This window comes from Orussus abietinus, unplaced genomic scaffold (genome assembly GCF_000612105.2).
Source record: "Orussus abietinus isolate OABI.00-Male unplaced genomic scaffold, Oabi_2.0 scaffold12, whole genome shotgun sequence".
Taxonomy (NCBI): domain Eukaryota; kingdom Metazoa; phylum Arthropoda; class Insecta; order Hymenoptera; family Orussidae; genus Orussus; species Orussus abietinus.
The window spans coordinates 1,822,346-1,835,086 of NW_019395990.1; the positions used below are offsets into that span (position 1 = coordinate 1,822,346).

The 12,741-nt window shown below is 52.5% G+C and overlaps 1 protein-coding gene across 4 annotated transcripts in view; it reads right to left on the reverse strand.

The window, feature by feature from the left end:
- The window catches only part of LOC105698870 (beta-1-syntrophin), a 205,221-nt gene that overhangs the window by 60,702 nt on the left and 131,778 nt on the right, over positions 1–12,741 (reverse strand). For all 4 annotated transcript variants that reach the window (XR_001103965.2, XM_012423476.1, XM_012423475.1 and 1 more), the window contains exon 3: positions 10,599–10,787. Coding sequence is in view for 3 of the 4 variants with exons in the window: in XM_012423476.1 (XP_012278899.1) it covers positions 10,599–10,787 (189 nt within the window). In the remaining variant the exon portion in view is untranslated. The remainder of the gene's footprint in view (positions 1–10,598; positions 10,788–12,741) is intronic.

Genomic DNA, 12,741 nt, shown 5'->3' on the forward strand with positions numbered 1-12,741 from the left:
GGGGAGTTCGAGATGATCGCCCTTCTTTCCAGCACCTGTGACTTCGGCATTTCTTCGATGCCATAGGTGGAGTCATTAAATTGGGGTCGATTGGATTTCATTATTTCTCTCTAAATGAGATTTTGAAATTGAAAGGGAACGGTACGCCATCGAGAAATTCGAAATTGGAGGGTGACCGGAATTACGTCGCACGTTGTCCCCCTAAAATTGCAGTCGTATCCCTATACCGTTTTCCCTTCGTACGGGGGGAAATAACCGCGTTAAGCCTGTCTAATTCCCGGGGGTTGACACGATTAAAGGGCACGTTCATAAAGTCATCCGTCGTTATTCGCCAACCGCGGGTTCCCTGCCTCCCTCGTCATCCCTGCCTAACAGGGGGGTGGAGGTAATAACAACAATAACAGCCCGACTAACCCGCCCCAAATTCCGAATTTAATTAACACCCTAAATACACATCATCAAGCAACCCCCGACGTCTCTGCGGGCATTACGTCGCAGGTCTTCGCGAAAGGGTGTGTTTTTTGCCCAACCCCCGGGGACGATCCAGGTACATAATTCTCTCTTTCCCCTCTGGCGAAATAAACGGGTTTCGTAATTTTCGAGGTATAAAGAGCGAGTTTATAGGAAAAATAATGAATATCAAGACGGGGCCATAGAAATTTGATAACGGAGGTAAAATGAACTCCCCGAAATTTTCGCCTCGCATCGGATTTTCGATTTCCACCAGAGCGCGCCTTGTACGTAACAATGGCACGTACCGTCTACACCCTTTACAAGTACACCTCATTGAAGCGCCGACCCGAATCCAGGACGAAGCTCGCTCTGTTTCATTACGGAGCCGAAGAATTAAGCACCCTGGCGCCGACATCTCGGCGGCAGCCTTCGCAAGCAAAGGGTGTGCTTTTCCACCCCGGGGAGGATTACGGGGAGGAAAGTAGAAGCCGATTCGTTTTCCGGGCCCGGCGCGAAATGAGGGTGCTAAACCGAGTGCCGAAAGTCCGGCCGGTGATAGGGAATTTAGAGAAGAAACTTTCGACCCCCCGGACGGGGGTGGCGCCTTTTTACGGGATAAACTTTGCGGGGGTGCGTGGCCGAGGAACGGCGGAGATCGGCGACTGTAAACGTTTTATCTCACCCTGCGACGAGAGGGGTAGGCCCTAGACCGGATAGGCGGATGGTCGTTTGTATCTCCGCGTTTCACTGTGGAAAACACAATTACCGAGCGCCTCGGGTCCCTGGCATTGTCTCTCCTCTCTCTAAAAGCCACCGCCGGGGGTGCCTCCGGGACCCAAGGGGTGGCGCGTCGAGGGCGCTTCCTTCGACCTCGTTTCCGCGCACCGGGACGCGAAAGAAACCCCCGGATCCCGTGCGGGTCGCCCGGGATGTCGGGCGAATTTACCCCCGACACCTTCCTTCGCCGATCGAAGGTCGATCAGCGAGCTCGATCGATTCGACCTCGACGCGACGTTCCTCGGAAGATCGCTTCTCCGGCTCCCTTGCTCCTCCGCTCCGGAAATGGCGCGGAATAAACCCTAGGGCGACGGAACCCTTACGCGAGATAGGGACTGTCTTGCAATTAACGGCGGGTTGTCGCGAAAATCGGTAAAAATTGATTTCTGGTTCACGAGATGAATAAATCCGGGAGTGAACGGAATAGACGTTTATCATGCACGTACTAATTGAAAAATTGAGAGTCGCGACGGTCGCGAGAGTGATTTTACTACGTTCCGGGGAACGGCGCGACCGTTTATTTTCCTCAAGTTACGGCGGTTCGAAATCGCATATGTGGTCGAGATCGGATTGCCTCTAAGGTGGAAGTTGCCTCGGGAACGAGCGAAGGGATAATCCGCAATGTGCCGATACATGTATGCGAGGACGGGGTACATAGAGGAGCAGGAAGAAGGCCATCACGTCGCGGAATCGGACACGTCCGTAAACCTCGGAGCCGGAGAGGCGCATTAATCTCCGTCGAAGTATCGAATTCGATTTCCCGTAATTTTTCTCTCCTCGAGATTGAAATCGAACGCACGAGCGTTCCCTTTCACGGGAGAGAATTGACCGGCCACTTTTAACGAGCGGAAGAAATTCAAGGCTATTTTCCACCACGGCGGAAAACCACGAGATACCGTAAAAACCGGCAGGAAGGTGAGAGAGAATTTTTTTTATCATAAACAAATTTTCAAGAGTCCGTTTCTCGATCTCTGGCGTCTTGTAAAAAATGGTAAAACCGAGTCATGGCATTTCCCGTAATTCCTCGCTTCGGGGGGCGAAATCGGATGAGTCGCGTTCCCCAGGGAACGCGCAAACCTCCCGACCAGTTTTAACGAGGGAAACGAATTCGAGGATATTTTCTAACTCGAACGCGAAATGACAGGATGCCGCAAAGCCGTCTACGAGTGGACCAACTTTTCCTCGGTTGCCGACGAATTCGAGCCAATTTTCCGGCTCCCTCGCGACACTCCCTGCGGTGGCATCTCCAATTACCGAACGCTGGGAAAACGTTCGCCGAAACATTCCACCTCGTGCGGAACGCGCGTCGAATTAACGGACGGCTGGTGCCTTCCAGATAACGCGTCGATTAATCTCTACTCGCTCAATTTCGTGAAATTCCAGCACGGAGCGTGCCGATGTAGAAAAATTGTAACGATTCCATCGGACATGGGTTTTAGATTTTTTTCAATCGTCCAATACCAATCCGATCGACTTGAAAAAAATGATAGGATTATCCGCAAGGTTTACTTATATCGAAAATTTAGCGATGGCGCCGGGCCGTAGATCCATAGAAAAAAAAAATCTGGAAAATTTGAGCAAGTTCGTCACAGGTCGCGTCTCCGACTATCTAGGGCGGAGGAAACGTTCGGACAAACCTATCGGACTTTTCTCTCGAACGTGTGACATTAATGAGGGGTGGGCGGAAACTGCGAGGGGCGAACTTTTCGCGAGCACCGAGGGCGTTATTCCGCGCTCTTCTCGCCCGACGCGTCTCTCGTCTCTCTTTCTCTCGCGCGACCCTCGCTCGCCCGGTCTCTCTCGCTCCCGCAGTGCCTCGCCTCGTTCCCCGGAACCTAATGCCGTACTACACGAGGGACTAATAGGAGTCTATTTGTCTTTTCTCCCCTCGACTTCCCGACACCTCGAGGACCCTTTTTCTTCCCTTTTCTCTGTCCTCCTTACGTGTATCGACATCCTCTAAACGAGGTTTAATTAAATTAATTCAAGCCAACCTCGTCCGCGTCTAAACGGTCCGCGGCTTACTCCGTCCCCGTCCTCCCTACGTCCTCGATCCCGCTGATTTCTTTTTAAACGACTTAACGAGGAAATCCGTGCCAGTCCTCATCGTTGTATTTTATGGACATCTCGTATCGCGACCGAACAAATTGGTCTCTCCTTCCCTCTCGCTCTCCCTTTTCTCCCTTGGCTGGGTTACATCTCTCCGCCTACATCCCCGACACACGGTCCATGCTGCAGCCTCCGGACGGGTGAGCTCGCGTAATTCCGAATTGTCCGACCAACTGGTAACTAGTTCGCGCGGCTAGTCGCAAATCTCTGGAATCGTCAAAAGGAATTAGCGCCCAACCGGCGGAGCTCGCGCGGAATATTTTAAGCTTCCAGGGCGCGGTCCGCGAAATTCTCGGGGGAAAACGAAACGCCCGCGGAAGGAAGCCTGCACCCGATTCTTGAGTTCATAGGAATTTTTTTGTCGCAGGAAAAAATTTTTCCATCGTCGTCCATCGTCAATTTTGCCCGCCAATGTTCATCGCGCGAGCTCGGGAATCGACTTCCTGGACGCGGTCGCGAGAGAGAAGGAATTCTGGACTTAACGTCGTATCGCAATCGTCGAAACGCTATCCGGAGTCAAATACGAGATGTCCGTTTTCCGCGCGCACCTCGTCACCCTGGGAAATCGAAAACGGCTCCGAGGCTGGTCCTCGTTTTATACGCCTCGTTCGCGTCCGTGCCGAGACGCGTACCCGGCATAACGGCGGCTTTGTTCTCGGGACGTCGGATTGGCCGGGGCTCGGCGAACGTGCCGCCGTTAACAGTTTCCGGGGAGTTAACAAGGTTTCGAGTCCACGGCGGGGGACAATGGGGCGGCATTAGGACCCTCTCGACGGCCCTCGACTCGTCTTCCGGCCGGTCCTCATCTTCGCCCTCCTAATTGCCGGCGACTCGCGTGACTCGACTCCCGTCGATTTCGCCGGAGACGTCGCGTTTTTGCCCCCCAGGAAATTGGGCGCCGCCATGACGCCTCGGGGGAACCCCGGAATTTTTAAGACGGCGAACGGCGACTCGGAGGGTCGATTAACCGATCCCCTCCGGCAGGAGAAAATGGAGATTCTCCGGATTCGGGAGAAAATCGGCCCGCAAGAAGCCGAAAGGAGGATAACCTGGACGAGGGGCTTTACGACGTTCGAAAGCCTTCTCTACCCGAGTCTACCTCGGGGTGGAACTGTCGGGGAAGTTTCTTGGCGCGGCGTTACCGGGGGTAGACTCGGTCTCGGAAGGGTTGAAGACCTGCAGGGTTTCCCCGGTCTTCTCGACGAGCTCGGGACTTAGCTGGCGCGAATTAAGTCGAGCACGGTCGGGCGCGATACAGCTTGCTTAAATTGGATCGGACGTCGCTCCTACTTCCGGTCTTCTCGTGCTACGGTAACGACTTACGATGCAACAAGTGCCATTGATACTAATTAAATCACGGGAATTTTAATATCGTGCCCGGGGATTTAAGTTTTAAATATCGCCGGCTCCCGATCGAATGGTTTACTGGATCTTGAAATTTTGTAGATCAACCAATTTTTCCGCATTTTGCCTCGTTGCGTGGCGCCGTTTGCGGCACGTGTAAACGCCACAGAGGTTAATTCGCGTGACGTATACGTTGACCGTATCAATAAATTTCTCGGAAGCACGGGCTATTAATAATATTTTCCCTCGTTCATCCACCGTCGATGAATGCAGATGAGCACGGTGTACCTCGATGTACTTTTGAGGGCTCATTGTTTGCTCGGTCACGCGATCGGCGAGTAAAACTCCACGCGATGCGAACGTATATACAGGGTGCTCCACTCCACTCGAGTGCATTTAATATTTCCTCCAATATTTCGATTTTTCAATGTCTGAGTTTTTGCAATTTACCCCCGCGCCTTTATCATTCGCCCCTTCGACGAGCACAATTAATCGTGGGGTTGTGATTCACGAAAAAAAAAAAAAAAAAAAATAGCGAAGGGCAGCAAACGGGAAGCGGCTCGTTCGTTAAACCAGGGATTACGAAATTTTGCAAAATGCATAGCGGCTTCATTTGTTAAATGGAACCGCCGCGATGAACAATTTTGCAAAAACGACGTCGCGCGGAGGCGCGCGCGGTAGTTTCATTTATCGAAATTGAATCGTTTAAATTGATCATTTCGCCGAAATAACGAAGCTTTTCCTGCCTCGGGAATTCCCTTTCGGATCTTCACGTCCCCGTTCCGATTTTCCAAAGATGCTCCTCCACTCTTGTATTTGCACAATAAATTGACGATCAACATCTGGCTCTTCCATTTTCCTTCATTTAGGATGGAATTTGCGAGTACGCGCACCGCGGAAAGCCATTTTTCCTGACTTGTGCATATTCAGTGGCATAATTTAAATTGAGCTTCTTTTGCAAGGGCAATTATTCCGGTGCGCTTTTCTTTTTCCGCAAAAGGGTGGCGCGGGAAAAATGTAGACGCTCGGTACTGAAAAATGTAATAAATAGCGGCGCTTTGGTATTCATTTTATTTTATTGTTTGTACTTTTAGCGGGCGGGTTTAAAGGCGTTGGGGTGTTTTATGATTCGAAACAGGATTTCATCGGGCCGGGGATCTACCCTTTAAGGCCTCCCCTCTTCAATTTCAGAATTGCCTTCATTTCCCCCTTTATCGACGCGTTTTGATGTCGTTCCCTCGACGGAATCCCATTTAATTGGGGCTTCCTCGTTTTTCGTTTTTCCCCGCCGGGCACGCCATTATCAACTCGGGAATACTTTCCGCAAACATAACGTTTACGTTAATAGACGGTTCGGCAAATTCGGTTTAACTTTGTGGCTCTCACTCGGAGAGACCGCGAGTGTGGTCACCGTCGGATTTCTGCGCCCGGAAACTCTGTATGCAAAACCGTTCGGCGCAACTTAATTTCCCGTTCGGCGCAAATCTACCGCGGGCATTTACTTTTTTTGTAAATATTTAGAGGGTCGCGGAAATTCTTTGAATAAATAACGGGGCGGGCTTTGGGAAATTCGGCCAGGGGAGTGGAAAGTGGCCGAACCGGCGAGTGGACGTCGAGCGTCGAGACGAATTAAAAAATTATTGTCACCGAATAAATGTGCAATTTTTTCACCGATTACCGTCGAAAAGAGAAAAGCAGTAATAGAATCCGGGAAGACACGAGGTTCGGAACTTGTTCATAAATCTAGGGACGTTGCGTATCGATATAATTCTTTAGGGCTCTCCGTGGTTAGCTCGATTTTCTCCGTTTCTCTGTATCGGCCCGTCTTCTCGGCTCGTCTCGGTGCAATTGCTTCGGGAATGCAGTACGCTGAAGGCGTACACGAACGGTTTGATTATTCGAGGTACAAACTCGAGTTCTTGCCCCGGAAGGGAAACTTCCGAACTTCTCCCTCCCCTCGGGACTTATTTCAGGTGCATCGGCAAATGCAACGCGCTTTTCTTCCTCGTTCCCCAATTTTAGGGTCGCACGTCGAATCGGAATCGGGCGCCGCAGGGGTGCGACGTATCTGCCGAATGAAAAGTCCAGATAACGGATCAAATGACAAGGGCATTACAGATTGCCCCGAGTAATTGCATCCCGGTGCATCCGCAGCTGCAGGCGATCAAAATGATTGCGTTAGTCCGGCGGCAAACCGACCGCAGCTGTGGGTCAGAAGGTTCTATTTGTCAGGTTGAACGTCCATCGATCCACCAATCCTGGTAGCCATCGACCTCCGGAACGTGAGGAAAGGGTTGGACAGAATTTTCCCGATTCACCGTCGTATTTGAAGCGATCGATTTTTTTTTTCCCCGGTTTATTTAAACTTCGGCAACGACGAAAAGCGCTTACGCGTTTCGGGATTTTCTGGGGAAAGCAGCTGGAAGGGTTCCGGTCGCGATCGAGGGAAGGGACGATGTCGGCTCGGCGATAAGTCGAGCGCAGTCTTAGATAGAAGAAGGTCCGTCTATTTGTCACGTCGAGAAGCCATCGATTTCCCAAAGGGTACTCCCGAAATGAGGAAGAATCGCGAGAGATTCCGTAAAGCGTCGAATCCGTCGCGACGGAGAGATATTTTCCCATTTGACGCCTCCTCCGGCCGGGTCGTCGATCCACGTTAAGCTTATCTGGCTTTCGATTTCTATTTAGGTTCTCGGGGCTCTCCGAATCTCGACATCGGAGGTCCGATCGAGTGGACGACTTATCTCCGCGTTTCCGAGGAGACCGGATCCTCAAAATGTCCATTTTCGTTATAAAACGCGCCCGAGTAGGTCGAGGGATGATAAATGAAGGATACCCGACGAGGGTAAGATGGAGTCCGACAGGGAGCGAAAGGAGGTGGAGGGTGTCGGAAGTAGCGGAAACTCATTTCCTCGGTGGCGCTTGACTGAATAAACAAACATTAATTAATAACCTATCAAACGAAGCCCCGAGCCCCGGCGAGGTGCGTCTTTGAAGTGCGTTCCACTCGTAGCCACCCCCTGAAACCATTCCGGGAGTCCCGGGGGAAGGAACTACCCCGCAAGTTCTTCCGTCCTGGCGCCGTTTCGACGTCCTGAAAGCGTCTCGAGTGCTCGTTACCCGATCGAACTTCCCCCGAAAGGAAAACCGAAGGCGAGAAAAAGAAGCGCCCTGGAAATATCGCAAACTCGGGGGGCGGGAGAAATTGCTTCCAGACCCGCGGCCAGCTGCGCGGAAAGATTCCGGAAGGAATCGGCCGCCCTCGGGATAATTAAGGGAACTCTAAGACCCCCTCCCGGAAATTACGCCGACTTCGCAATTGTCCCTTCCGCCGTCTCGGGGAAAAGAGGGGCCATTTTCTTAGCGCTGCTGCGACTTCTCAAATTTATTTTTCAAGCCTCATTTTTTCGCCGCCTCTCCCCATCGATTCGATCGATCGCTGGTCGATCTCGATCCGCCTATACGCGACGTCCTGAAAAATGTCGCCGTCTCCCGAGGAATTTTTTTTTACCGTTCTTCCCCGTCCCCGAATCGCCGGGGACAAGTGCCCCTTAAATCTTGCCCGGAGTCGGCGATGGCCGCAATAACGGCGTCGCGACGCCGCCCGGACACAATGGAATCTTTATTCCCGGGGCGTACTTACGACGCAATTATGCCGGGGTCCTGGCTCTCGGTACTCTCCAGTGCGCCGCCTAACAATAACGGGCCGCGTCCTTTTTTATCCCGACGCGGGCCGACGCCCGGTGACGCCTCGCCGCGATTATATCGTACTTGTTGCTCGGCGTCCTTCCGGCCTCCTTTCGAGCTCGATCCCGATGGATCCCTTTTCCCCTTTCGGGGAGGGCGTAATGCAATTGCAACCTGGAAGACCGACCCGGGACCCGGAGCGTCCTTCGGGCTCCCCCGGGATGCGCGATGGAATCCCGCGGGATGCGATCCCCGCGTGATAAGAGATAACTCCGCCTCGGCACGTGCGAGCGTCCTCCCGGAGATTTATCGGCGATGCAACCGGATTTATCGCCCCGCTGCTTTTCCGCGCGGCTTTGCCGGATCCGGCGCCTCACCACGGGGAGCTGCATCCTTTTCCACGTTTTCTCTTTTTCTTCCGGAAACCGTCCAAGCGGCCTTCTCGGCCACGCTCATCCCGCGTTTCGCAACGGGAGCAACGACGGTGACGTAACGAAGTGCAGCTGCAGCGCGCGGCCTCGTTAAAGAAACACCTTTGGAGCACTCGGGCGCGTCGGCACCTTAAAACGCGAACGACGCCTTAAAAATACACGGAGAGACAACGACGGCGACCCCCATCGACGTCTCGACGCCCGGAACTCGCCGGATTGACGCATTACACCCCAATAAACCCGAAGGAGGCAAAAGAGGGGATGTTAAACGCTCACGAGACGCCGTTACCTCCCCTGCACTCTGCCCCGACCTGGAGCTTAACGATGCATCTAGGAAATCGGTAAAAGCTACGATATTAATCAACGAGGTCGTCTCGCTTAAAATGATAATTTTTTTTTTTCAATTTCAAAGAGAGACGATCGCATAAATATGAGGTAATTAATACAAGGACGGCGAAACATTACATAAATTATTTATGGGCGCAATTATTCGTTTGTTATAATCGCGCATCAGCGCACGATGGAGCACCTCTCTTTGCGATACCGGGGGTAATAACACTTATCCCATTGGTCCAGTACCGGTGCATTATCCCGAGGCCCGGGCGGAGACGGAAACGCATAAATCTTGAACATTCGGACTCGAAAATACCGCGCAGGGCCACTCGGGCTCATTAATCAATCGGACTGGCCGGGTGAAATTATTCGACAGTAATTAACTTGGCGAATTGCATCCGGCAAAGTCTGAAGGGATCGCGGGGTGTTCGACGGGTGGTGGGTGGCGGGCCGTCCGGGACGGCGACCGGGGATCCGGTTCGGGGGGCTGATGGAGCTGTTCTGGAATTATATGGGTTACTTCTGAAAACGGGGGAGAAGCAGCTTTTGCCTGGAAACTAATTTAACTCCACCGCCCTGCAATCCCAAGCCTGCGCGGTCCTTCGCGACTTCGGGGGAGACTTCCCCCGTTAACTCGAAATTCGGAAAATTGCCACCCACCCATTTCCCGATCCTGGTCCCGATTAAGTCTCAAGGAATCGTCGCTTCCAAGCGAGACGAGGCCTCGTTAGATTTTACCCGAGAATTGGATAAATTGGGAAATAAGCAATTTTCGAACCGTCGAAATTTAGGGAATCTTCGTTTTACGAAGCATCCGAGATCCGGTGAACGTCTCGTCGGATGGTTCACGTCGCGGGCCGAGGCACGGGGGGCAAGGTATAGACCGACGGGGTAAGGCAACCCTTGTCCTCCGGGGGCATGTTGACTTTAAAAATAGCCCGAGCAAGGTAAACGCAAAGAGCGAGGACTTTACGGCGTCGCAGATACGCGGAAGATACAGCACGTCTCCGATTGCTTTTCTTCCTCGGTCCCCGTCGATGGGGCGCGTTTCTCCTCCGAGGAACCGGTAGCTACCCCTTTCGCGAGAACCATCCCCTATCTGCCGCCTTTCTTCCCGCACACGTTTTTCTTTTGTTCGCCTCCTCGAGGGAGGGAGCTTTAGAGAATTAAGAGCCCATTCGCCTTTCATTAACTCGACTACCGGTCGGGGGTGCGATCGGGGTACGAAGCCAAGGGATGCTCGGGGCGCGTTAAACGGGTTGTCGAGTCTCACCCCGGTTTTCTCGTCCGCGAGAGAAATGGCCACCTGATTTTGCGTCGCCAAAATTTCAGGTGAAATGGCGCTCCTTTAACCGATCGGCAACGCTCAAATTTTTTTTTAGAAGTATTCTTTTCATTGTCAAATTTTTTGGAGTTCTTTCCGGAGAAAAGGGAGAAATGTGGGAAAACGGGGAGACGACTCACCGGGGTCCGTGGAAGGATGCGCTCTCATGAGCCTGCAGAGCTGCAGGGGCAAGTACCGCGTGTCCGCCCTGGGGGGTGACTTGGGGGGTGGCGGGGTGGCGCTGAGGAACCCTCGCTGCAGTTCCCATCCAACTTCCTGGATGATCGAGGCCTTCCGGAAGTACGGCGTCACCTCCCTCAGATACTTCACTGTAACCAGAAATAACGGCAACGATATACCACCGTCCTGGAAAAACGGGAAAAAAATCCGCTCGACCTCCGCCCAACCGAACCGAACGGCGAGAACGCGGAATTACCGCGGAATTCCGCCCGGTCGGTCGAGCTGCGGCAAGGACGAGGGTCGGCAAGTACAATGTAAATTATGCTCGCGAGGGGGCGAAATTCCGTCCACTCGGCCGAGGGGGTGAAGGTGTATTTCGTGATAAGCCCGGCTCGTCCGGACCGCGCTGCCGGAAGAGGTCGTTTCTTCGCCGGACGATCGGTGAATCGGTTCCCGATGACCGCTCTCTCGAGCCTTCATCGATATTTACAATCGATCCGGTATTAGGTCTCATTTCCGCGGCCGTAGTCCGCTTTACGAGCCCTTTTTACGGCGCGCCCCGCAGATGCGGACGCGCGTGCTCGCGCCCCGCTCGTTACGTACAGGACGACCCAAAGTGAATCCTGGACGTGGATTAAATGACGAGGACATCGCCATGACGACGATATCCTGTACACTATCCCTCGGATCCGGCGTCGTCGATCAAGGTATACATTTTTAGCGATTAATGGAAAAATTCCTTCTTCTTCGAGACACCGGAAAAACGGAACCCGAAGTACGGCAGGACAAACTACCGGAACATCTCTCCAAGAGTCAGATAATTTCTCGATGATCGGAAAATTAAAAAATAATCCTCCCCTCTTGCCGACCATCGCGGAGTATAGATCATAAAGAGACCTAAGTCCATAATTCTGCACCCGGTCGGGTGTTAGCTTCGATGACTTTTAACTCGCGATGCGTCGGGCTTGCGGCCTCGCGCACTGCAAATAAATCAAGCTCGGTACATACGTAAAAGTCGCAGGAGTTTGCCCGGGGAGGGACTTTCGTTGGTTTAACAGTTTAAACGGACTTTCATTCCGATCGGCGCGCGCGGGAGGCGTGTGCTCGACAGATTGCCAAGTTGCGTCGTAGTTTACTCGTGTAATACTCGAAACCCGGGCCCGAGATTTCGAAAAGGTAAACCACTTGGGCGCCCCCGAGTTTCCGGCATGGCGGGCGGAAAAGACGTCTTCACGCCCTGCCGGGCGGGCGAAAGCTTTCTCGCCCGGAACGAGGCAATGAGTCGGTATATTCACGTTTTCTCGAATTCAACGAGTCGTTCCCACCAGAGATGAGTTGGGAGATTGCTCACGGGCAGGGTCGCGCCTGTCACAACTCTGAGCAGCCGGAGGACCGGCTGAAAAAGCGAAGAACTCAAAAAAACTCCAAAACCCTGTATCTCTTCCGAAAAAAATCGCAGCCACTAGCTCGAGAGATCAATTTAAACCGATCAACCTTCCCCATCAAGCTACCGTGGACGCAATTCGCATCGCGAAAAAAATATGGTAAGGGATGTGTGTGAATTTTTTAAGACTTCATTTTTTTCCCTGAATTATAGATAAAAGTCTAGATTTTAAATCGAGCGTTGTTACGTCCGGCGCTATTTTTCTTTCGGCCAAAACTTGCCCACTTGGCGAAAGTGTCGCCCGAAGAAGGGAGAGAAAAAGAGAGACAAGCGCATCGCAAACTGGCCGATTTGCAGAGCATACGCGCGTGCTCTACGTGCACCGATCGAGACCAATGGTCCGTTTACCCTGTTGAGCCAACGAAAGTCGTCCTCCGGGTAAACTCCGCCGACTGTTACGTATGTACCGAGCCTGATTTATTTAGATTTCGCGAGGCTGCAAACTCTGAAACACGCGCGTATCCCGCTCGTCGAAAGCATTCGAGGGTGCTCGGAGTCCCACTCGGGGATCGGTGGCTTCTTTCGAGCACTTGGGGATACATTTTCAACGACTTCGGGACTAAATGATGAACGAGGGCGCGTCTTCCCTCCACCATGGGGGAGAAAAACGCCCTGAAAGATCTCGTTTGATCCGTAAAAAAAAATTAATAAATCTGAAT